This window comes from Cervus canadensis, chromosome 16 (genome assembly GCF_019320065.1).
Source record: "Cervus canadensis isolate Bull #8, Minnesota chromosome 16, ASM1932006v1, whole genome shotgun sequence".
Lineage (NCBI taxonomy): Eukaryota > Metazoa > Chordata > Mammalia > Artiodactyla > Cervidae > Cervus > Cervus canadensis.
This window is the reverse complement of record NC_057401.1, coordinates 24,979,498-25,004,145: the sequence shown is the minus strand read 5'-3', so window position 1 is coordinate 25,004,145 and position 24,648 is coordinate 24,979,498. Positions and strand designations below refer to the sequence as shown.

Genomic DNA, 24,648 nt, shown 5'->3' with positions numbered 1-24,648 from the left:
TTTGATCTAGGGATGACTACTGGAAAACTATCTGTGACTGCATTAGTCATATGAGTTTCAGCCAGCTCCTTCCCACACATTCTGAAATCTTTGGTTCTGGGAATGGTACAGATACTAAATTATTATGGGATTTTGTTTGAATGTTAATACTTACATTCTTTAAAGTCATTAGGTTGATTTCCAGTCAGTAATACAGTTAACATTGCAGACCTTTCTGGTTGTTCCCATTCTTTGAGCGTCATTGCTCTTTTTAATAAGCACTCAGCTTTGAATGGTAACCTCAAGAATGCCTTAATAATTCAAAACATAATGGAATCTTAGTTAACTTTATGTAACTGGATGTTTGTTTCCTCTCTTGTTCTAGGCTTCTGTGTGTCATTCAATGTTGATGTGAAAAACTCAATGACTTTCAGTGGCCCAGTGGAGGACATGTTTGGATATACTGTTCAACAATATGAAAATGAAGAAGGAAAATGGTAAGTCAATGGGTTTTCTTGTTGTTTAGTTTTCTTACAAGGTAATGGAAAATATTATTTAGTTACAGTTCGTTTTATGAATGAGACTTAGAATGAATCGTTTATGGTAGGAAATGTAGTCTAATCATTTGGTAATAGAAATTAAAAGAGGAAAAAAATCCTTGGCAGTATTAAGAGCTGTGGTTAGTGATTCTGTTGAAACCTGGGCTGACCTCAAGGAAGGGCCTTATTCAAAATAGTCATTGTTTTGTAATTATGTTATTCTGGCAAGAGTTCTTTGTCTGCATTTTAATCTAGCTGGGACTCAGCATGAGGTATATGGAAGCATGTGAGATGCTGTCTTGAGAGCATTAGTATCACCTCCATATTATAACATGAGGCTTATATTTTTAGTACTTATCTATTGAATTTAGTCTATTATTTATAATGAATCTCACTGAATTTTATACACTTTTAAACCTCTTAATATTGGTTAAGTTCACTTTAGTATGATTTTTTAAAGCATATTTAACTTTTGAAAACTATACAAAATTAATATTAGAACTCTTTCACTTTGTAGTTAATATAATTTTTAGTGAGTCTTTTTTTTTAAGTGGAGCTTGTATAAAAGGGCTTCCCTGGTGGTGCTGTTGGTAAAGAATCTGCCTGCAATGCAGGAGACCTGAATTAGATCCCTGGGTTGGGAAGATCCGCTGGAGAAGGGAATGGCAACCCACTCCAGTACTCTTGCCTGGAAAACTCCATGGACAGAGGAGCCTTGTAGGCTACGGTCCATGCGTTCGCAAAGAGTCGGACATGACTGAATGACTTCACTTCTTCACTTCACCCAGCTCTGGGTAAATATTCAAAGGAATGAAAATCAAGGTCTTGAAGAGATATCTGCATTCCCATATTCATTGCAGCATTATTCACAAAAAGCACAACTTGAAAGCAATCTAAATGTCCATTGACAGATGAATAGATTTTTTTAAATGTTTTGCATATATAGTAGAGTATTATTCTTCCTTAAATAAGAAGAAAATCTTTCTATTTAAGAAAATATGGATGAACCTGGAGGACGTTTTACTAAGTGAGATAAGCCAGATGAAGGACAAATACGGCATGATCCCACTTATATGAGGAACCTAAAATAATTGAGCTCATAAAAGCAGAGGACAGAATGGTGGTTACCAGAGGTTCAAAGAAGGGCAAAACAGGAAAGCATTAATCAAAGGGTACAAGCTTCAGTTAAGCAAAATGAATAAGTCCTGGAGATTCACTATACAGCATAGCCCCTATCGTTAACAGTCTGTGTTAGTTGCTCAGTCATGTCTGATTCTTTGCAACCTCATGGACTGTAGCTCACCAGGCACCTCATCTCTGTTCATGGGATTTTACAGGCAAGAATACTAGAATGGGTTGCCATTTCCTTCTCCAGATAGTTAACAATACTGTATTTTATACTTAAAATTTTGCTTAGAATGTAGATTTTTTGTTAGGTGTTTTTATCACAAAATAGTAGTAATAATAACTACTACTAGTAAAGAGGGCATTGAGGAAACTTTTGGAAGTAATGGATATGTTTATGATATAGATTGTGGTGATAGATTTAAGGGTATATACTTATCCCCAAACTCATTAATTTGTATACATTAAAGTGGTCATTCATACTTCAATAAAGTTTGTTTTTAAAGTAACTCCCCTAGGGAAATATAGCTACTTGGGGTCAGAGCAAAAAATAGAACTCAAGTCTCCACTCACTATCTAGGGCTGTTACTGTTATTAGAGCTCCATTAAAAAAGTAAAGGTTGATAATAACTATCTCTGTAGTTTTAGACTTTACATTTTAATGTGAATGAAAGCTCATGAGCATTTGAATGTATATATGGATATCAGATACTTTAATTCCATTCTGACATTCCATGTTTACAATGATTTTAAGGAAAAGGTGTGAAAATCAGGGAAACAAAAACAGTGTGGCCAATTGAATTTAAAATTAAATGAACTAGAAATATCTAAGCTTACTCCTTGGAAGAAAAGTTGTGACCAACCTAGACAGCATATTAAAAAGTAGAGACATTACTTTGCCAACAAAGATCCATCTAGTCAAAGCTATGGTTTTTCCAGTAGTCGTATATGGATGTGAGAGTTGGACTATAAAGAAAGCTGAGCACCGAAGAATTGATGCTTTTGAACTGTGGTGTTGGAGAAGACTCTTGAGAGTCCCTTGGACTGCAAGGAGATCCAACCAGTCCATCCTAAAGGAAATCAGTCCTGAATATTCATTGGAAGGGCTAATGCTGAAGCTGAAACTCCAATACTCTGGCCCCCTGATGCAAAGAACTGACTCATTGGAAAAGACCCTGATGCTGGGAAAGATCGAAGGCGGGAGCAGAAAGGGATGACAGAGGATGAGATGGTTGGATGGCATCACCGACTCAGTGGACATGAGTTTGAGTAAACTTCAGGAGTTGGTGATGGACAGGAAGGCCTGGTGTGCTGCAGTCCATGGGGTTGCAAAGAGTTGGACACGACTGAGCAGCTGAACTAAACTCAACTGAACAAATATCTAAATATTCAAATCTTTAAGGATGACATGGTAGCAACATACCATTCTAAAAATATCCAGGCACTGGCCATGCAAAATAAATTTTAGTAATATGTTTGGATATTCTTAAGTGTTTATAAAATCAGATAGGATGCAGACATTTTAAGAAATGAACTATAAAATAACTGATATATTTGGGAGAACATGGATTTTGTTATTTTCTCCAGAGGTGGGCACCAGCATAAATCATATCTACTGGTCATGTTTGGAAACTTTGTAACCTCAGATTTTTTTAAAAAAATCATCCTGATCTATCTCACATCAAGGATGCCTAAGTTAGTTGTTGGTCCATAACTCATGCAGTCTGTATATTTGAAAAGTATTACTTTATATCTTTGGAAAACATGAAAAGCTAACAGAAAAGGCAGCCTATCTCCCTTCACCTTTCAGAAGTTTCCTGTGGAGTGTAACCTTTATATCTTTGGCTCAGAAACCACATGTTTTCTCAGTAACAGAACACATTATACCTCTGATTAAATCCAGCCATTTTTTATTATGATTAGCATGAGCTGGAGCATCCAAATAGTTGCACTGTGGTTTAGAAAATTTCACAAAAAAATACAACTGGTTTAACAGTTTTGCTTTGAAGAGAAGAAAAACCAATGTGCTCAGGATTGCAGAAGCCTCCCAGAGTTAGTGGTGATCACTAGTATGGCAAGGTCTCAGACAGATGGGAAAAAATGAGACGTTGATATGGGTTTTCCATTCTCTGTTGCTCTTTGCTTCCTTCCTTCCAGCATGTTCTCCCACTCCCTTGAGTGCTATCTACACCAGGGGTCCCCAGCCTTCTGTTAGGAACCAGGTGGCACAGCAGGAGATTATTGGTGGGTGAGCGGTGAGCCAGCAAAACTTCATCTGTGTTTGTAGTCCCCCACGTTTCAATTACTACCTGAGCTCCACCTCCTTGTCAGATCAGCGGCATTAGATTCTCATAGGCGTGCGAACCCTGCTATGAACTGTGTATCCAAGGGTTCTAGGTGGCGGCTCGTTATGAGAATCATACTGAAACCATCCCCTTACCACCACCCTGGTCTATGGAAAAATTGTCTTCCTTGAAACTGGTCCCTGGTGCCAAAAAGGTTGAAGACCGCTAATCTAAGCATCCATTCTTAGGGGCTTCAGTGGCTTCAGTTGGCCTGTCTTTTCAAAGTAGATTCTCATGATGAAAATACTTCCCTAGCCAATCCCCAACCCAATATACATCAAAATGTATCAGATGCCTGCCTTTTCCCTAAAGGACCCTGCTTCGTGCCAGGTAAGGTTTATATGTGGGCTCAGGTGACTTTCCAGTGTATATGTGTGTTTTAAATAAAGCCTATTCAAGCTTGGGGTAAAAAGACGAACAGCTCTAAAAAATTTTCTTGTATGGATTTTAATATAAAATTTATTTTTAAGTGTTAATAATATCTTTTGAAGTTAAAACTTCCTCTTTGCCAAACTTGTCATTTCTTTGGCTCACCTCATTTCTACCCGCTACCTTTCATGATCGAAAACACAGCAGCTCATGGGGCCACTGTATAACTTCATTCTCTAAGATGACCAAACACTTACTCTGTTGTTGATTTTTTTAAAAATGGCTGGCAGGAGGTACTTGGTACTCTGATAAAGACTTTGGCTTGGAGATCAAGAAAGAGTTAGATGAAAAGAAATAATGTAAATGTGAAACAATCTCCAGGAAACTATCTTTTAAAGAAGAAAAGTATATAAATATGAAACAGCAGTCCGAGGACAGCTGCCTTTCAAATAAATGTAACAACAGTCAATATAATCACTATTATGAATAGCAAACATTTTTCAGTTTATTAAATTTTTTTATATTTGGAGCTTCTTCATGGAGAAGAGGTGTTTCTCTCACTTTGATGATCTTTGAGTTTATCAGGTGTTTCTCTGGCATGAGATCCAGAACATTCTTTAATCCTCTTAATCTTCAGACAAATCATTGCCATAATGTCATATAAAAAGCAGAAATTTAATATAAATTAAATTTAATGAGTTAAAGCAAACTTGCATTAAAATTTAAAGTTACAATGTCCATAGTTCATGAAACTGTGCTTTGGGTCTTCCTATTGACCCTGTGTATTTGAGTGAATATGACTGTTAACATCCTCATTTTCTAGACAGGAAACTGGGACTCAGAGAATGAATAGCCAAAGGTTTAACACAAGTGTGACAGGGCCAGGATGCGGAACCCAGCCTTCTTCCTTAAGCCAGTTCTCTTCCATAACAATACAGATTCTCTGGAACCTTGACCCATGGAAATACTTCGTGTGACACCTAAAGGCCTAGATGGCCTTCTGCTTAAGCAAAATATCCAGCCTCTAAAAATTAAAAAAAAACTTCACAATTAGGACCTCTTAGCTGGCCATATGAGTGACCAGGTCTTCCTTATTCATATTCTTACAGCATTTGATGCAGTCATAATTTATTCATTTAGTACATATTTATTGAATGCCTATTTTCTACCTGGCACTGTTTCAGTCACTCAAGATATATGAGTGAATGAATAGATGAAAATTCCTGCTATTGTGGAGCTTACAGTCTGCTGGGGAGGGATGAACAAAACATAAATAATAAACTTAATAAACAGGTAGATTGTATGTCAGAATGTGGTAAGTGCTATGAGAAAAAAAAATAAAGCAAGATAATGGGGCTTGAGAATGTTGAAGATTCCTGAAATTCCATAAACTCTAGGCTGATATTTTTCTAGGCTCTTGTCATTTATATGCAGCCTGGGAAAAGTGAGGCTTTCTTAGGATTAAGTGGTGAGATCTACGTTCTTTCCAGAGTTGCATGCTTGGTGTCAGAACAAATAGCTCCTAGAAAAATACACAAATTGTTTTATGTCCTGTGTCCTGCTTATCCGTTCTGTGTCACTGATCCTGACTCTCAGATCCCCTGTCTCAGTCCTGACCTGTTGCTACACTCTACCACTTGCTGAGTTCTCACACTCTAGTCTTGCCTTATCCAGAATACACAATAGGCCATGGCTCCATTTGTTATATCAGGTTATTTCCAATTATCATCATACTCTAGGGGCTTTCTGCTGCCCTAGAGTTCAAATATAAACTCCAGGACCTTCCCTTCAAAGTCCATTTCTTGCCAGTCGCAGGTTATGAGGAAGCTTTGTGCTGTCTCCCAGTCACTCCTGCTTCCTCATCACCTTCCATGTCAGGCCTCATGCTCCTGTTTCCACGCATTTGCCTGAGCTACCCACGACCAGTCTTCCCTTCTGCCTTTGTTATTAACATGCTGATGGTTTAACTCCCCTATTGGAGTTTCTGCTGTCTGCTCAAGCATCACTTTTCCTCCACGTGGCCTCTCATCCTCCATTAGGCTAGACGAGGCTTCTTCATGGCATGGTGGTATCAGATTTCAAAAAAACAGTGAAATAGAGTCTATACTATCTCCTAAGGCCTATCCTCAGAAGTCACAGTGTCATATCTGCTGCATTCTTTTTATCAAGCAAATCTCCATTTCAACAGGAAGAAAAATAGATTCTGCCTTAATAAAGGACAAGGAGGGACAAAATCACATCCCAAGGTACACAAAATTCCAAACCATATACCGCACTTACAAACCCCTGGATACTATTATTTTACCATATCCAGGTTTCCTCCAGAATAAATTTAAACTCCCCTCAAACCCTAAATGGTTTGCTTGAAAAAAGAAGCCCAAGTTTATTAATATGACCCTTGTCCTTCATTTTTAGCCAAGTTACTTAAAATGAAGTCTGCTCGACACGGCTCCCATTCTTGATAGTTTTGCCTTCTTTGGTTTCTGTGATGTCACTATTTTCTGATTCTCTCTTTCCCTCTCTGATCACTCCTACCAATTTTCTTCCTCCATTTCTTAAAATCCTCTGTTACTTCCCCCTGTATATTAGCCTTCAGCGTCTTCTTGCTCTGTCCTCTATTGAGTTGGTAGCATTTACTCTTAGGACCTCAGCCATGCTCCTGGCATGCTCATATATGTTCCATGTAGTTTCTGAGATGTTCCTCACAAGGTTGGGCCCAGATGCTGACAGAAGTAACCCTTATCAGTACATTTTTATTGGCCTTTCTTCCTTCCCTCTAGCATTTCTCCCACCTTCACATTTGTGCCTACTTGGAATATCCTCCCCAAAATTTATCTGTAGCAGTCTGCTTTTGGGGAAACCCAAACTAATACAGCTTATATCCTAAATGTCTCCAGAATTGGTTATCCTGTCCCTCTCTACTTCCTTAATTCAGATCTTCATTTCTCATCTGGATTACTTTTGAAACTCTTACCTTCACTCTCTGGGTCTAATTTGCCTCTTTTCCCAATTTATTCATGTGTGTGTGTGTGTGTATGCATGTGTGTGTGTGCACTCTGTTGCTCAGTCATGTCTGACTCTTTGTGAGCCCATGGACTGTAGCCCACCAGGCTCTGTCCATGGGTTTCTCCAGGCAAGAATACTGGAGTGGGTTGCCATTTCCTACTCCAGGAGATCTTCCCAACCCAGGGATCGAATCCGCATCTCTTGCATTGGCAGGCAAGTTTTTTTTACTGCTGAGCTACCTGGGAAGCTCAATTATTCCTGACACTACATGTAAAAAAGCTTTATAGATCAGAACTGATCATGTCTCATCCCTCTTTAAAAGCTTCAGCAGTTCCCAACTCTCTCTTCCATACACTAAATCCAAGTTCTGAAAATAGTCTATAAGAGCATATGTGATCTAGATCCTACTTACCTAGCCAGATTTAAGTTCCTCTCCATCTACACTGTTACTTGAACTTATTGAAAGAGCAGTGTGCATCCCTTCGTGCTTCTAAGACTTTGCTGACATTGCACCAAAGTCAAACCTATTCAGTATAGTAATAGTACATCTACATATTTGCTCCTCTGCTAAGTTTTAAGCCACCTAAAAAATGGTGTTTTATTATTTTGTATTCTGAGGGCCTGGCATTAATGTTAATGCTGAGCATGTAGGATGTTCTTAATAAACATTAATTAATCTATCTAGTTTCAACTTAAATACTTTCATAACACATCTACTATTTTTCTCCAAACTATTTTTAACTATAAAAATAGTTTAACCAATCACATTACAGAAGTTTTTGCAAATATTGAGGGGGGGGAGCTCCCTAAAATCTAATCATAACTTCCTTAATATAATTTGTTTATTGGTGTACTCCCTTTGAATCTGTGTTCTACATAGATACTGTTGTTCCATCATCTGAAAATATATAGAGTGATAATAAAAAAACCAACACTTAGCACATGCTATGAGCCACATACTGTTTTAAACATTTTATATATAGTAAATCATTTCATGCTCTTGATGATTGTGTCAGGTAGCTACTCTTACTATTTCCATTTTACAGATGAAGGAACTAAGGCACAGAGAATAAAACTGGCTTGTCCTAAACCATACAGCTAAGTAAAAGGTAAAACCATGATTTGAACTCAGGAAGTCTGGCACCAAAGTTCATGATATATTTTCTGGAGATTAAATTACTTAAGACATAGAGAGCACTTAGAAGGTGTAAATTCAACAAATTCAGACTATTATTACCATTGCTTTTATAAGTACATTGAATATAATTTGGTATCTTTTGCTTCAAGTTGTCATAAGTTTTCAATAAATTAGGTAGGTTTTTATTTTAAATTAGGTTATAATTTTTTATCCTACCATGCAGTCGTATTAACTATTGTTCTTTTCATGACTGCACAATGTTCTATGGAATGACCCTATAGGAATTAATTAATCTTGCTGTTGATCACATTTCTTTTAATCTTTCATGGTTATATATACCCTATAAGCATTATCTTTATGCATCAAGCTTATTTCCCCTAATTTAGGTCATTTTTTAGGATAGATTCCCAGAAGTAAGAATTATGTGTTAAAGGATTTGAACATTTTTATGGTTATTTATGTATATCAGAAATGGCTTTGCAAAGACATCATATCACAACCATGTTTCAGGGATTCTGTTCAACAATTCAATATTTGCAATTGTTGTAAAACTCATTTCCATTAAAAATCCCTTCCCTTTTATATATGGCAAACTTTCAAATTTTGAAAAATTTAAAAAGATATGCCTAACCCACCTACAGCCCTTTACAACCTTTCAATTCTCCTTCAGACATTTTTTTCCCACACTAAACCTCCCCAACTTTCCCTTGAGCATCTCTGGTCTGACAAAATTACCAGACTGTGAACTGTCTGAGTCATAGCCTCCTAAATACATTCCTTTGTGCCTATGTCTCTCTTAATTTGGAGATTCCAGACATGGCCCGACAGTGCAGAGCACAGAGGGGCTATCACTTTCCTTGACCAGGGCATCTATTTCTAGCAGTGCAGCCTAAGGTCACATTAGCCTTGTTGGCTCTAAAATACACTATTGGCTCCCGTTTTCTCGCTGTCAACTAAATCTTCCATGACTTTTTCACACGAACTTCTATTAAATCAGGTTTCTCACATTCTGTTCTAATGTAGATAATAGTACACAGATAAGTGAAGTTATTTCCATAGGTTCTTATTAAATTTTACTAGTTTAAATTTCTTGTTCCCGAATATTAGGACATTTCTGAATGCCCACATAGGTATACTGATTTACTTGAAGAATACTTTTATGCTTTCTGTGTCTTCACTTAAGTCATTAACAAAGATACAGACTAAGTCAACCTCAAGTGCAGTCTTAGGGTACATAATAAGAGTCCTTTGGTTGCTAGTAATCAGTGTCTTGGATGTAGCTGTTTAGCCAGCAATAAATGAGCAGCTATGGATCCCAACAAGTATTTTAACATTCAGCTACATTCATCCATTGTATTCCTGAAGATATTATAGGGGACCTTGTTAAATGGCTTTCGCTAGCACTAAAATAAATCATGATTATACCTTTACATTACTTATTATTAGAATGTTTTCATATTTCTGTCTAAAAAAATAAGTGGTTTTAACCTGTCTCATAACTATCTTTGTTGTCTAAGTACTTACAAACTAAGCATATACTAACATTAAATGTGATGATCTAATGTTTCTTTTCCCTGACTTCTTTATGAAATTATGTTTCTCTTGGGAAAAAGTCATTTATACTTCCATGTGTGTTTTGTAAATTAAAACATCAGCAGGCTTAACCAATAATTATGCTTTCATCCCCCAAATAAAAAATGTATTAAAGTAACATGATACAAGAAAATAAAATATTCTCAAGCCTCTCTCCTATGTATTTTACTGGTTTTTTTTTTATTTAAATCAATCTGCAATTTGGAGAAGACTCTCTGCTTATTTTAAATAACATTAAATTACTGAGGGTGACTATTCTGTCTATGGAGCTACTGTCAGTCACCTTAGAACTAGTCATACAGTAACAAAAATAAAATGTTTCTCATTATTCAAAAATGTTAATTGGCTCTTTTAACTTCCAGGGTGCTTATTGGGTCTCCTTTAGTTGGGCAACCCAAGAATAGAACTGGAGATGTCTATAAGTGTCCAGTTGGGCGAAGTGAATCATTACCTTGCATAAAGTTGGATCTCCCAGGTATGTAAAATCAAAATGTTAAAGTCTGATCCTAAACTATGCCCAGCATTCACAATGAAAGTAAATTTCAACCAACTCAAGAAAATACCAGAAGTCATCTGTAAAAATTCTTCAGTTTTTATCATTCACATATTTTTATTCCTTCTGCCTTTCATTTGCTTTAGAAATTCATCATAGAATAGCCATAGACGTAGAAGGTTTTACTAGTTCTGTAACTTGTAACTGCCTCCATTGTCCAGAATCCTTTGTAAACTCGGCAGTAACACAGAAGAAATTTTCCAAATAAACCTATTTATCACATTTACTCCACAAAATTTAGCTTAGTATTTTTTTAAAAAAAGTATTACACAAGGAAATTGTAATAGAGAAATTTAATTTTTTTAAAAAGAGAATAGCACGAGGTAAATTTATATTGAAATATATGTATTTGATAGAAATACCAAAGTTAGAACATGACTAGAAAATTCCTGCTAGATCTATGTAGGAATTAGAACCCTGTCAGTGTTCTGTACAGTATTAAGTGCCTTGGAAATGACTCAGCCTCTGCAGGTTTTCTTAAGATACTGTATTTTTCAGTTGTTGCTTTTTTTTTTCAAATTCCTGCTTGTTCATTATGAACTTTTTTTTTTTTAATTCGAAAGCATAGCTTTAATAGCTGCTTTAATATCCTCACTTGATAATTCCAACATCTGGAATATCTCAATGTCACTTTCCATTTATTACCTTTCTCTTGAGGTTAGGTTACATTTTCCTGTTTCTTCTCATATTTAGTAACTTTGGATTGTATCCTGGATTAAACTTTTGAATTATAAGTGTGGAGATTCCAGATCTTGTTATGTGTCTTTGAAAAGTCTTAATTTTTTTTTGTTTTAGCAGGCAATTTACTTGGCTGAAGTCAATTTCCAAAGAATAGTGGGAAGCCCTTAAAATCTCTACTCAATTCTTCTAATATTTTAGCTGGGCTGTGTGATATTTACTCTGCACATGTACAATTCAGCTCATTTAGATATTTGGAAAGAATATATCTGTGTATATTGAAACTCTCCTTTTGTGGCTTTCCTTTCCAAAATGCCACCCCCCCACTTGACATGACTGTCATTGGCCCATTCTCTGTCCTCTGTTCCTTCTAGACAGGAAGACTGTGCGTCCTATTTGAGGTTTAGCCACTGGCTCAGGCCTTCCCTTGGGGAAAACAAACAAACACAAAAACAGGAAACTCAACTAGTGTTAATCTCCTCTTACAAGTATAGACTCCCTTCCAGTTTCTGCCTGGTTTGGATTGTTTTCCAATGCCTTCTGATGATTGTTCCTTTTTTTTTTTTTTCCTTTTCCTGAAGTTTATAGTTGTTTACAAAAGGGTTGTTCCGATAGAAGCTACTCCTCCATTACTGGAAACTGGAATAGAGTTTCAAAAGTAGCATGGAGACTGGCTACGTCAAGAGCAATAGAAAAGTTTCTGCTATAGTTCCTGACATCCCAGGAATGCTCAACCCTAGTATTAAAACCTCTGATCCAGATTATTCAAGACCAGTTCCAGGTGCTTTCAAAGCAAACCAAACTGAATTCCGAGACAAAGACAGTGTTCAGATTAGGAGGTCACTGTGACCATTCAGGGCTCAATCTCTGTCTCCATTTCCCATGTAAACTTGTAGTAAGAAAAAATTATAGACGTAAACAGTAAGACGAGTCTTTCTCGAACTTGAGTTTTGCCACTTTTAAATATTCTAACACTCTGCTAAGCAGGGTTTAGAAGTTTTTGCCTTTCCTGTCTAATCTTTTTTATTTTTTTCCTTTTTTAATGAGAGTGGAACTTCTTTTTGCCCAGGTTTGCATGCTTTAGGGCCCAACATTCTTATTTGTAATGTCAAATGTAGTCCCTTCATTGTGTCTTTATCCAAACATCCTGACCACTGCTCTGATCTTGCTTTGGTTTTCTTTGCAACCCTGTTAATGTCCCTGTGATGATGAATATAATGATTAAAATCTTGTGTTTGAGTTTTCTTTTCTGGTCTTCTACCCATTTTCCTTCTTCTTGCCAGAAATCGTTTTGTCATTGGTCATTTTAAACACGTAGATATAACATATAAGATGAGTGTGTAAATTTACTTTGTATCTACATTCTGAGACTAAATATTTTATTTATTTTAATTAGGAAAAAATGTGTGAAAGGCTGTCCCACGTTCTGATTGCCCTGATAGTTGTGCATTCTTTTACAGTTCGGCAAAAGTATTTGGGACAGTGATCCAGACAAAGCTTCTGAGACAAAAGCCAGTTTTCTGCCTTTGCTTGTTTATTATACTCCTTAATAATACTTCGAAGATTATTTAGTTGAACCAAAAGAAGAATGTCCTATGATATGAGCAAACAGAAGGTTTTTATGGGAAGGCACTTAATTTTACTTTGTTTTCCACTCTCATAAAAGTTTCTTCTATTTTTAGTTAATACATCAATTCCCAACGTCACAGAAGTAAAGGAGAACATGACATTTGGATCAACTTTAGTTACCAACCCAAAAGGAGGGTTTCTGGTAAGAAAAGGAAGAGTAATGATGGTTAATGAACGAGGAATTCTATGATCATAAATCTTCATAAAAATCTGTTATATAATTTTTAATCTAATGGTTTTAATTTTTTAAATTTTTTTAAAGGCATGTGGGCCCTTGTATGCCTATCGATGTGGACATTTGCATTACACAACTGGAATCTGTTCTGATGTCAGCCCCACATTTCAAGTCGTGAACTCCATTGCCCCTGTACAAGGTACAGATTTTATGCAGTGTTTTTGCAGTGTTTAAAAAGCGTAAGCAATGGATGAGATATATATATACACAGGAGCATACCAAAAAGCTTGAAGTATTTTCTTGGCTACCAGCATTACCAATTTAGGTAAATGTTGCTTTGCCAATATATAACCAAACCTCACTGCTGTTTTTGGAATTGATATTAGTGCAAGTTACCTTTACAGAGTCATATTTAATCGTCATAGCTAAAGCTGTCACATTGTTTTTATTTAAAGGGTGAATTTCTTTGAGGAAGATAAACTCATTTGAAATACACAAGGAATGAGAACTGTATACAGAATTAATATTGAAAAAATTTCCAAAGATAACTCATACAGTGTTAATTAAAATTAAGTAGAGATGCATTTTACTTGATGTGAATCCCAAACCAATTGTTACTGAATGCAGTGAATATTTATCACCTTTACTTTTTATTTAAAAGACTCTTTTTTTTTTTTCTGGTTTTAAAAGTAATGTGTCCATTGTGTAGAACATCATCTTTTTTAAAAAAGATTTATTTAGATGTTTCTTTTATTTATTTATTTTTGATTGTGCTGGGTTTTCATTGCTGCATGTGGCCTTTCTCTAGCTGTGGTGAGTGGGAGCTACTCTCTAGTTGTGGTGGGTGGGCTCTAGGCATGCAAGCTTCAGTAGTTGCAGCATGCGAGCTCAGTAGTTTTGGCTCATTAGCTTAGCTGCTCCGTGGCATGTGGGATCTTCCTGGACCAGGGATCAAACCTGTCCCCTGCATTGCAAGGCAGATTCTTAACCACTGGACCACCAGGGAAGCCCTGAAGAACATCATCTTTTAAAATGAGCTGCTTTCAACCGTGAAACCATTTCATATTCCTCTAAAGATAGACGCCAAATTTGCATGAGTGACTCTTTTTCTTGCAGAATGCAGCACTCAGCTAGACATAGTCATCGTGCTGGATGGTTCTAACAGTATTTACCCCTGGGAAAGTGTTACAGCTTTTTTAAATGACCTTCTTAAAAGAATGGATATTGGCCCTAAACAGACACAGGTATGTGACTTCATGTTTTGATTTCTGTTGTCCTCAAGATACAAATGCATAGATTTTTAATAAGATAATATTCGGAATACAAATTCATCAATAAAGCTAAAATTCAGGATGAAATTTTTATTCCATATAAAATTGCCTGCTTTGACATACCTGAATTCAAACTGCTGATCACAGCTCTCCCCTCTCTTACCACATTCCCAACAATGAGCTTTCTCCCTGCCACTTGTTTTATCCATCTGTTTTACCTTCTTATCCGTGCTTTCTTTCCAAAACTAATGACAGTCTTGGAGTATTTTTGTGTTAGTTGCTAAGTTGTGTACGACTCTTTTGTGATAGCATATGGACTGTAACCTGCCAGGCTCCTCTGTCTATGGAGTTCTCCTGGCAAGAATATTGGAGTGGGTAGCTATTTCCTTCTCCAGGGAATTTTCCTGACCCAGGGATAGAACCTGGGTCTTTTGCATCGCAGGCAGGTTCTTTACTGTCTGAGCCACCAGGGACCCTTGGGGGAAAAATGGAGTATTTTTAAAATCTGTAGTATTTTTGGGTCATCTGAATATTTGATTTTACTTTTACATTTATCTATTACACTGTAAAAATTTTATTTCTTTGTAGCTATCTGTGGAAATTAGTGCAGCTGTGACACATTTGAAGTTGCTCCACAAGTTTAGGAAGAAAACCTACAAGGCTATTTTAGAGGAAGAATCTGAGGATTGGTGCCTGCAACTCAGTTTTGTAAAGAAACAGCTGACAATCAATTGCTTATACGCTCAACAAACTCTGCTGCGGTTCTGATGTTTCCATCTATGAGAGCTATAATTAATTTTACATTTCAGTAGTGAGTCCCAATAGAAGAGCTGTTCTGTCCAGCACCATTTGAATTCCAGCCTGCCAGAATGAGCTTTGTGGAGTTATATGTCTCTCTGGGAGGGAACAGTGGCTCCATTCAGAGGAATGGGGGTGAACCCTGGGGTCCAGATGCTACCAGTGAATGGAAGGGACACAAACTTGCGGAGAAGAGTCAGGTCATATTTCCTCGGTTCCAGGACCCCATTCCACAAAGAGAAAAGTTTCAGAATGCAGCCCTGTGCACTGAGTCCCTTGTACCTTCAGATTTCACTCGAGGGAACCTGCTTCCTACTGAGGGAGGAGCTACTTAAGTTTCTGAGTTTTTATGTCATGTTTTGCTTGCATCGTTCATGGTGGAGTTTAGCCAGACTTATTCATTCTTTTATTTGGAGGTTTCTCCTGAGGGTTTACTATGTACCAGGCTTTGTGTGAGGGCTTGGATAATCATGGAAAAATAGACAGACACGACCACTGCCTTCGTGGAGCTTCTCTATAACAATGTTTCTCTAAGTGTGGCTCATGGAAGTCCCGCTTCGGAATCCCAGAGGTACTTGGATTGTACCCCAGACTTTAAGAATCAGAATCTCTGAGAGTGAGGCTACAGAGCCTACATTTTGAGTAAGCAACCCACATAATTTTTAACAGGTAAAAGTTGAGAAACCATGGACTAATGAATTATTGTGTTGATATGTGTGGTGTGTGTCTGTGCTTATTGCATCCTCCAGATTACAGGGACCTCAAGACTGAAGCCTTTATATCTCTTTTCATCCTTGTCAGTGGTCGGCCCAGTGCTTTGCTGGGCTTTTTTAGTGGCCCTTTAGTGAGCACCTGTTGAATAAGTATGTGTATCATACTGAATGCATTTTTGCATTTTTCTCTGATAGATGAACATTTAATGAGACTTTTTCATTTGCTGGGATTTTAATAGTCTTCTAAGTATATTATTTATATGTTGGGTTTTAGTGTTTATACTTCAGTGATTTCTAATCTTTTTCTATGTTGGCTTAAGCTGTATTAATGACTAGTTTCATAAGTAATTCTCTAAACAAAAGGGTTTGAGAAGGACATTCACTAAGCCATCACTTTTGCCAAACTCTATTTAATAGGGTTTTAAGTACAACAAATTTAAATGCTTTAAAGTTTGATCTTCCTTTAGTGCAGTCAGATAAGAAATTCATTCATAGTAATTTAAAAAGATACTTTCATTTCAAAGAAATGTGTACTAAAAAGTATGTTTTTCTTTCATGTGGTCTTATAGTAATTCTCTCTAAAAACATAAACAATTTGCCTTAACAATCATTTTTTCTCCTGGTTGGTTGCTAACATAATTTAAATAGGTTTTTTTTTTTAATCTTTAGTTTTTGTTCCTTTTCATATGAAGCACCCAATCCTGCCCTAAGATTTGCAGAATTAGCTTCTGAAATTTTCCCTCCCCTTTACTTCTCCTCCCTATCTCTCCACTCCTGAAAGGGGCAGCTACAAAAATGAATTTTGAGAGGTATCACCCAGAAGTTGCAAAACTGGAAAGTTAAGAGCTAGATACAGGAACCAGACTCCTCACCCATATCAAGGGCATAAAGGCACTAAGAATAGAGTTGGCCAAATTTGTGAAGAGTGTTTCCCTATAGAAAGAGCCTGGTGAGAAAGGCTCTGGTGGGATCACGCAGTGAGCTTGGGAAAGCTGGGACACACAATTGCTGAGTGCCTGACTCCTACACTAAAGGGCAAGGTAGCGGTCTGGCTGCTGACAAACGAGTCACGATGCTAGGATTGGCCTCACCCCTGAAGTTGTCAGTACAAAGCACGTATGTTTCTCGTAGCTTGTCATGGAGTCATGCTTGCTCCTGTCCATAGAATCGCCTGGAAGTGAGTGGAAGCCTCTGCAGAGAATAGCTGATGCTATCCCCAATTCCTAGGCATCACGGTAGTGAGATGCATTCACTCAGGCAAGGATGCAGGTGAAGGGAGCTCTCCAAAGAGCCCACTAAAAAGGTAATACCTGTCATTAGCACCTGACCCTTCTCAGATCAGCACCAGAAGAATTTCGGTACCCTTTATTTATTTATCTTCCCTCCCTCTGTCCATGTCAGAAATTATAGTCAGCAATCTCAGGGGCGGGAGCAGAGAAACAAAGAAATAGCCAGTCATGCCCCTTCCTCAACAACATGCATCTCTCCTCCCTGGAAAGGAGGAGGAGAGAAGATTTAATTATAAATCAACTTGATGTTTTGTCTTGTTGGTCTTATTTTAATGTAGATTGAGCCATATGAAATTGTTGCTATTAGATCATGTTTTTAACTTTTTATTTTATATTGGAGTATAGCTGATCAACAATGTTGTAACAGTCCCAGGTACATGGCAAAAGGACCCAGTCACACATATACATTTATCCATTCTCCTCAAGCCATTTGATCATTTTGACTTATAAATACAGCAATTTCATGTCGTACAGCCTAAATTAAAATCTAGAGCTTTCTTAAAAAAACAGATATTTTAAAACTAAAAATAAGAAAAGCCATAAGAAAGACATTTATCTTTCCATCCAGTGACAGTAGAAGAATTTAACCCTAAATAAGTTTTACAGGGATCATGGGCCCCCCAAAATTTACATTCTAATTATACCTTGTGAGTTCCTGTTTGTTATATTAATTACAGTTATTCACTTGATCAAGGTCGAGTATTATGGCCTACTTTCTGCAGTCATAGATTTTTCATGTAGTAATTGCAATTATTGGAAGGTAGTCTCAAAGATATGAACCATTTCTGGAAGTAATTTTCTCCTCCACAAAAAAAAAAAAAAGGAAGGAAGGGAGGGAGGGAGGAAAATAAATTTTAAAACTTGCGTTAAAGTTTCCATACGACAATTAGTATACATTAAGAAAATGCAATGCAAATGACGAAAACATCAACCCTAAATAGTTACTCAGAATTTCTCCCATGTCTCTGTGTGGTCCCATTAAGACTTTTGCAAACATAGTCAAGGAACTTTTGCAAACCAAATTTTTATCCAAGACAGAGTAAAGGCTATAAAATCACCTTTTAAAAAACCACCTATAAAAACAAACCTGAAGCACTCTGGGCTTGCCATAAAAGATATGATGGTATAAACATTATGGAGGTCTTATTGATCCTCAATACCTAAACATAACATTGCTTTTAATAATAAATGAGAATGATATAAATATGCCATATACAAGTGCATTACCCTAAATAAAACCAGTAAATTGTGAGGCTTGATATAAAAGTGAAATATACTAATGGAACAATGTCTAGATTGTTCCCATCAAGAGTGTAGCATAACATTAAACCAGGCAAAATGAAAGGGGGAAATTAATTAAATTTTAGGAATATTATTTATCTTTCTTTTTACTACACATTTTATGGCCGTTTCCTAGGAGCCTTAACTATGAGGGCTGATGCATTGTTTTGAGGTCTGAGAAGGCTATGTGAGGCGTGCAGCCAAACCCTGGTCTATCAGGTTGTGTCGTGAATGAGGTGACTCTCCTTCTCTAGCCTCCTTGTCTCTGTTGTCCGCTATCTCCATCCATCACTCATCTGAATTACTTTTCCCATGTAAAGTTCAGATCATGACATTTCCGTGGATAAAAATTTCCTATCTCTGTCTGCTGAATAATACCCAAGTCCTCCAGTGAGTTATAAGGCGTTTGTCACCTCCTGCCTGTGCACTCCCTCCTTCTCTTCTTGCCCTGCAGTCACTCCTGCCTTGGCCTCCCCTAAACACATTGCTCTGTGTTCACAGGATTCTCTCTGCCTGGAAAGCCCTTCTCCACCCCAGGCCCCACGTGCTAGATGAACTTCTGAGACTCAATTCAAATATGACTTTATGGCTATTCCACCCACCCTTGCTAGGAGAAGTCCCTCCCCCTCCACATCCCCACAGCATTTGCACACCGTTAATCAACTGCTCTCATCACTCAGAAGCATCGCTTTTTGTTTCATGATCCCATCTGTCCTGGTGGAATGTGAATTAAACAATGACAGTGTTGTACGTTAATCCTTATATTTATAGAATACAGTTCAGAGTTTGTGTGTTGCCTAGCAAATAGGAAGCAAGTCATTTATGTTGGAAAAATGTAATTTCTGGAATTTTTAAATTTCTCTTTGTGTTAAAAATCATTATTGTAGTGACCACCATCTCTCACTCTCCCACTCAGCTTCATGAAGTCATCAGGCTAGAAGAGACTTGATTGGGGGGACTCTCCCCTGCCAAGACACTGTTCTACATTGTGTTTTTGTTGTTGTTCAGATGGCCAGTCATGTCCAACTTTTTGTGACCCCATGGACTGCAGCACGCCAGGCTACCCTGTCTTCACCATCTCCCAGTGCTTGCTCAAACTCACGTCCATTGAGTCGGTGATACCATCCAACCATCTCACCCTCTGTCATCCCCTTCTCCTCCTGCCTTCAACCTTGCCCAGCATCAGGGTCTTTTCTAATGAGTTGGCTCTTCGCAATGGGTGGCCAAAGTATTGGAACTTCAGCTTCAGCATCAGTCCTTCCAATGAATATTCAGGACTGATTTCCTTTAGGATTGACTGGTATGATCGCCTTGCTGTCCAAGGAACTCTCAAGAGTCTTGTCCAATACCACAGTTCAAAAGCACCAATTCTTCAGCACTCAACTTTCTTTATGGTCCAACTCTCATATTCATACATGACTACTGGAAAAACCATAGCTTTGACTAGATGGACCTTTGTTGCAAAGTAATGTCTCTACTTTTTTAATATGCTGTCTAGGTTGGTCATATCTTTTCTTCCAAGGAGCGAGCATCTTTTAATTTCATGGCTGCAGTTGCCATCTGCAGTGATTTTGGAGCCCAAGAAAATAAAGTCTGTCAATGTTTCTGTTGTTTTCCCATCTATTTGCCATGAAGTGATGGGACTGGATGCCATGATCTTTTTGGAATGTTCAGTTTTAAGTCAGCTTTTTATCTCTCCTTTTTCACCTTCATCAAGAGGCTCTTTAGTTCCTCCTCACTTTCTGCTATCAGGGTGGTGTTATCTACATATCTGAGGTTATTGATATTTCTCCCTGCAGTCCTGATTCCAGCTTTGCTTCATCCAGCCCAGCATTTCACATGATGTACTATCCATATAAGTTAAATAAACAGAATGACAATATACAGCCTTGACATACTTCTTTCCCAATTTGGAACCAGTCTGTTGTTCCATGTCTGGTTCTAACTGTTGCTTCTTGATCTGCATACAGGTTTCTCAGGAAGCAGGTAAGGTGGTCTGGTATTCCCATCTCTTTAAGAATTTTCCACAGTTTGTCATGATCCACACAATCAAAGGCTTTTGCACAGTCAATGAAGCAAAAGTAGATGTTTTTCTGGAATTCTCTTGCTTTTTCAATGATCCAGTGGATGTTGGCAATTTGATCTCTGTTCCTCTGCCTTTTCTAAATCCAGCTTGAATATCTAGGAGTTCTTAGTTCACATACTGTTGAAGCCTGGCTTGGAGAATTTTGAGCATTATTTTGCTAGCATGTGAAATGAGTGCAATTGTGTGATAGTTTGAATATTCTTTGAACTTTGTGTTTTAGGCTTTTCTTTTCAGGTGTTCAACACATGTAGCCCCATTCACCTCTGGTCTCAATTTCTCCCATAGTCTTCCCCCTCTTAACATCTTCTAGCCTCATATTTTTTAGTATGAGTCAATTTCATTGCATCACCTTCCATCAAGCAAGAGACCAACTAAAGACCTATCATATACCAACTTTATTGTGTTTCTGAGAATTCATTTCATTTACCTGTGAGCCAGTCCTGTTCATATGCCTCTCCGTAGAGACAAAGGTTAAGCCCAGATTCAGTTAACATGGCCTCAGAATGGTTTGTGTTGACACTTAACTTGAATCCATACTCTAATTAATTACAGTAGAAGCATGTTGTAAGGCAGGGCTTTTGCTCTGTAGTTTGGTAAAAGAAAACATAAAATGACCAGACCCAAAGACTGAGGACTTATGTAAAGCTGTTGTACATCCTACAAACACACAGAAAACCTTATGGTGCTTCCCTGTCATTATTCTCCTAAAGAGGCCATTGATTGGATATTATTAACTGTTGAATGAAAGCCCAGAAACTAAACTCATGCTGGGCATTACAATTTAGACATGGTGTTATAACTCCAACTTAACATTACAAGGTAATGGTAGAATTCTAAAGGAGGAGATAATTCCATTCCTTCATAACTCCTTGATGTAGTATATATAATAGCTACTTTAAACATTTCTCTTTCTTAAATTCTCTTGTCATTCTTTTGTGACTTTTTTATGAGAAAAAGATCGTAATTTTTCTGATTTCTAACAGCATCATTCCTTCCATATTCCTCACATTCACTTCCCTCCTTGCTCTACTCTTAAAAAAGAAAGGAAGCCATTTGGATAATTCATTTTAATTCAGCAGATATTTATGAAGTATCTTATTGATAAAGTATTATGCTAAGTGTATAGCAATATAAATAACAAACTTTGTCTCTAATCCTGAAAAACTTCCAACTTAAAGTCAAGGCCTATATTTGGAAAACTGCAATGCATGACTGTTTGCTAAGTCGCTTCAGTCGTGTCCAACTCTTTGTGACCCCATGGACTGTAGCCCACAAGGCTCCTCTGTCCATGGAATTTCCCAGGCAAGAATACTGGAATGGGTTGCCGTTTCCTTCTCCAGGGGATCTTCCCAACCCAGGGACTGAACCTGCATCTCTTATGTCTACCTGCATTGGCAGGTGAGTTCTTTACTGCTACCACCACCTGGGAAGCAATCCATGACAATGTGATATAAATATAACAGGTGTGAATGAAGCAGAGCAATGAATTGATCTTTATAAACAGGCAATTCACAATTAGAATAAAATAATATTTTCCAAGCTATGTTGTTTGAGGTGTGGAACATGTTCCACATAAAAAATAAATTCCCTTAACTAAGAATAAAATACATCAGGTCTTCTAATTTGTGATTCACAATGCATGTTTTCATATTAAAGACTCTGAGAGCACTTTCAGAGTAATCCACTTTTCAGTCAGTACAGAGCAATTCAGGAGTAAGGGAAAGCCTTGCTCTTTTGTATTATTCGAAATTTGTGGCCTTTTTTCCTTACGACAAAAGGAGGCAGACAGACAGAGACAGAAAAACTGTTAAACTTTGTTTTAATGATTGCTTTCTGAAAGTGTGTGATTATGGACTTTAAAAAAAATTATACCTAGCAACTTAGAAAGTTAGTATTCCCTGGAAAAGGAGGGTAAGGAGACATCCGTTTGGGGTTTATCTGAAACATGAATGTAAATTTTATGTTGAAGTGGGAGGTTCTAAGTGTTCCTGTTACTCTTGTAGCAGGATTCTCAGCCAGTTGTGTGCCTAGTTTATGCTATACTGTGAATCAGCTTGCAATTGTAACTACTTAATCAAGAAGTTCAAACTATATCTCCCCAGGAGCTAAATGTGTCCCTGACAGTTGTCTCTGAAAAGTAACTGTTCCTCTATTGTTACTCACCCCTCACTTTGTGAGAGTTTATTGCTGGGGCTTCCCTGGCAGTCCAGTGGTTAAAACTTCACCTTCCAAGGCAGGGGGTGTGGGTTTGATCCCTTGATGGGGACCTAAGATCCCACTTACGCAGCCAAAAAAGAACCTCATAGAAAACAGAGCAATGTTGTAACAAATTCAATAAAGACTTTTAAAATGGTTCATATCAAAAATCTTTTCAAAAAAGAGTCTAATTTTACTATCTTCATCGACTTGTCTTATACTGATGCCATAAGCTACTCTTCACATTCTCCCTTAAAGAAAGCCCACAGCTAACCTAGTTGTGCCTTTTAGCTGCCGTCTCTGCCTACTTTTCTTCATTTAGTAAGAATGCCTAGAATCGTTCTATCTTTACTACTCCTCTCCAGTTCTCTGCTTAGCTCCACCCTCTGGGTCTTTGGACCATTCCAATACAATTGGCTGCTTCAAGTCAAATATGATGATTATTGGTTTTTTGTCTTTTTCTCAATCCTGAAATGATTTAAATGTCTTCACTGATCATTCTTGACAGATCTTCCAGGCTCAAGACTGCTTTTTTTTGCTTTCTCCCATTCTACTTTTATAACTAACTGTCTGTTCTTGACCTGGTCAGCTTGTTTAGGAAGCTGGATCCTCCTTCCTGCCTGAGGGCTGACCTGTGAGACAATAAATGTGCTTATGATTCTCTCTTCTATTCATTCCCTCACCATGTGTGTTCATCACTTTTTCTCTTAACATAAGAGAGAATTTCTTAAGAAATTCTTAAGAAGTAAGAATTTCTCTTAAAATTTCTCTTAAAATAAATAAGAATTATTTAATTCTCATATTTATTTGGCTTGGTTACATATGCACCTATACCCATTATGTTAGTACAGATCTGTTTCACCTGCATTAAATTTATAAACTAAGCTGGGACTTAAATCACTCCTTTTAAAGTGAGTCTCACACAAAGCATTATGTACGTTTAATGATGTGGCTATTTTCCTGTGATGAAAATTAATAAATGGCACCCTTCTCTGAGGAAGACACAGCAGAAACCTTATTCTGATTCCTAAGGAAATAAGAACCCCCGTGTCAGCCAGGGACCTACACTGAATGTCATCTTCCTGAGATGTGAGTTTCCACTGCCCTCTTCTAATTTCCCACGCTTCTTCATATCTCTCTTTTTCTGCTTATCGTTATTTCCCTCCTATCTCAGTTTTCTACTTGCCTATGTGAAGTGGTACACTCATCTAGTAAGAATGCACGAGGGTCAACTGTGAGCAAAGCAAAATAGTGGCCCAGGATAAGAGAATACCAACAGCTATGACGCAGTCCTGCCCTTTACCCCTGCCTGCCCCTTCCGAACTTATAATGTCGTTGAGAGATAAAGCATGTGTACAAAAGCTGAGAAGAATGCCGTGCTCACAGGAGCAGCACAGACAAGTTTGCTTCAGAGTTTGGAGAGAGGGAAGATCACTATGGACTCTATTGGCAACTAGGTGGACAAAGTTGCATAGAAAGTGAAACTTGAATCTTACCAAATGGGTAGGACTTAGCTTAGTTGCAGGGATAAGGAAGGACATTTGGTCTGGGTAGAATCCTGAAGAGGAGGATGAAGAGAGAATGTAGGGCCAGATGGTTGGGTGGCTGAAACTCAGGGCGGGGGAAACTGAATTTTAACCTATAGGCCTAGTGTTTCAAGAAGCAGCTTGAAGTTCTATCTGTTTTCTATTCTAATTAGAATTGCAGTTCTCTTTTAAAGTATATTTCAAAAAAAATTTTTTAAATAAAGTATATTTCAGCATCATTGATGTAGGTAATGAAGAGTTGTTGGAGTTTTTGAATAATGAACGCATGTGATAAAAGCAGACTCTTAACACAGTTTATCTACTATCACTATGTAGAAGGATTTGAAGACAGTGGAAAT

General features: G+C 37.5%; 1 protein-coding gene across 2 annotated transcripts in view; it reads left to right on the top strand.

The window, feature by feature from the left end:
• Positions 1-24,648, top strand: part of ITGA1 (integrin subunit alpha 1) — a 160,826-nt gene that overhangs the window by 60,644 nt on the left and 75,534 nt on the right. For both annotated transcript variants that reach the window (XM_043488942.1, XM_043488943.1), the window contains exons 2-6: positions 365-476; positions 10,457-10,569; positions 13,008-13,096; positions 13,217-13,328; positions 14,246-14,373. In XM_043488942.1, coding sequence (XP_043344877.1) covers positions 365-476; positions 10,457-10,569; positions 13,008-13,096; positions 13,217-13,328; positions 14,246-14,373 — 554 coding nt within the window. The remainder of the gene's footprint in view (positions 1-364; positions 477-10,456; positions 10,570-13,007; positions 13,097-13,216; positions 13,329-14,245; positions 14,374-24,648) is intronic.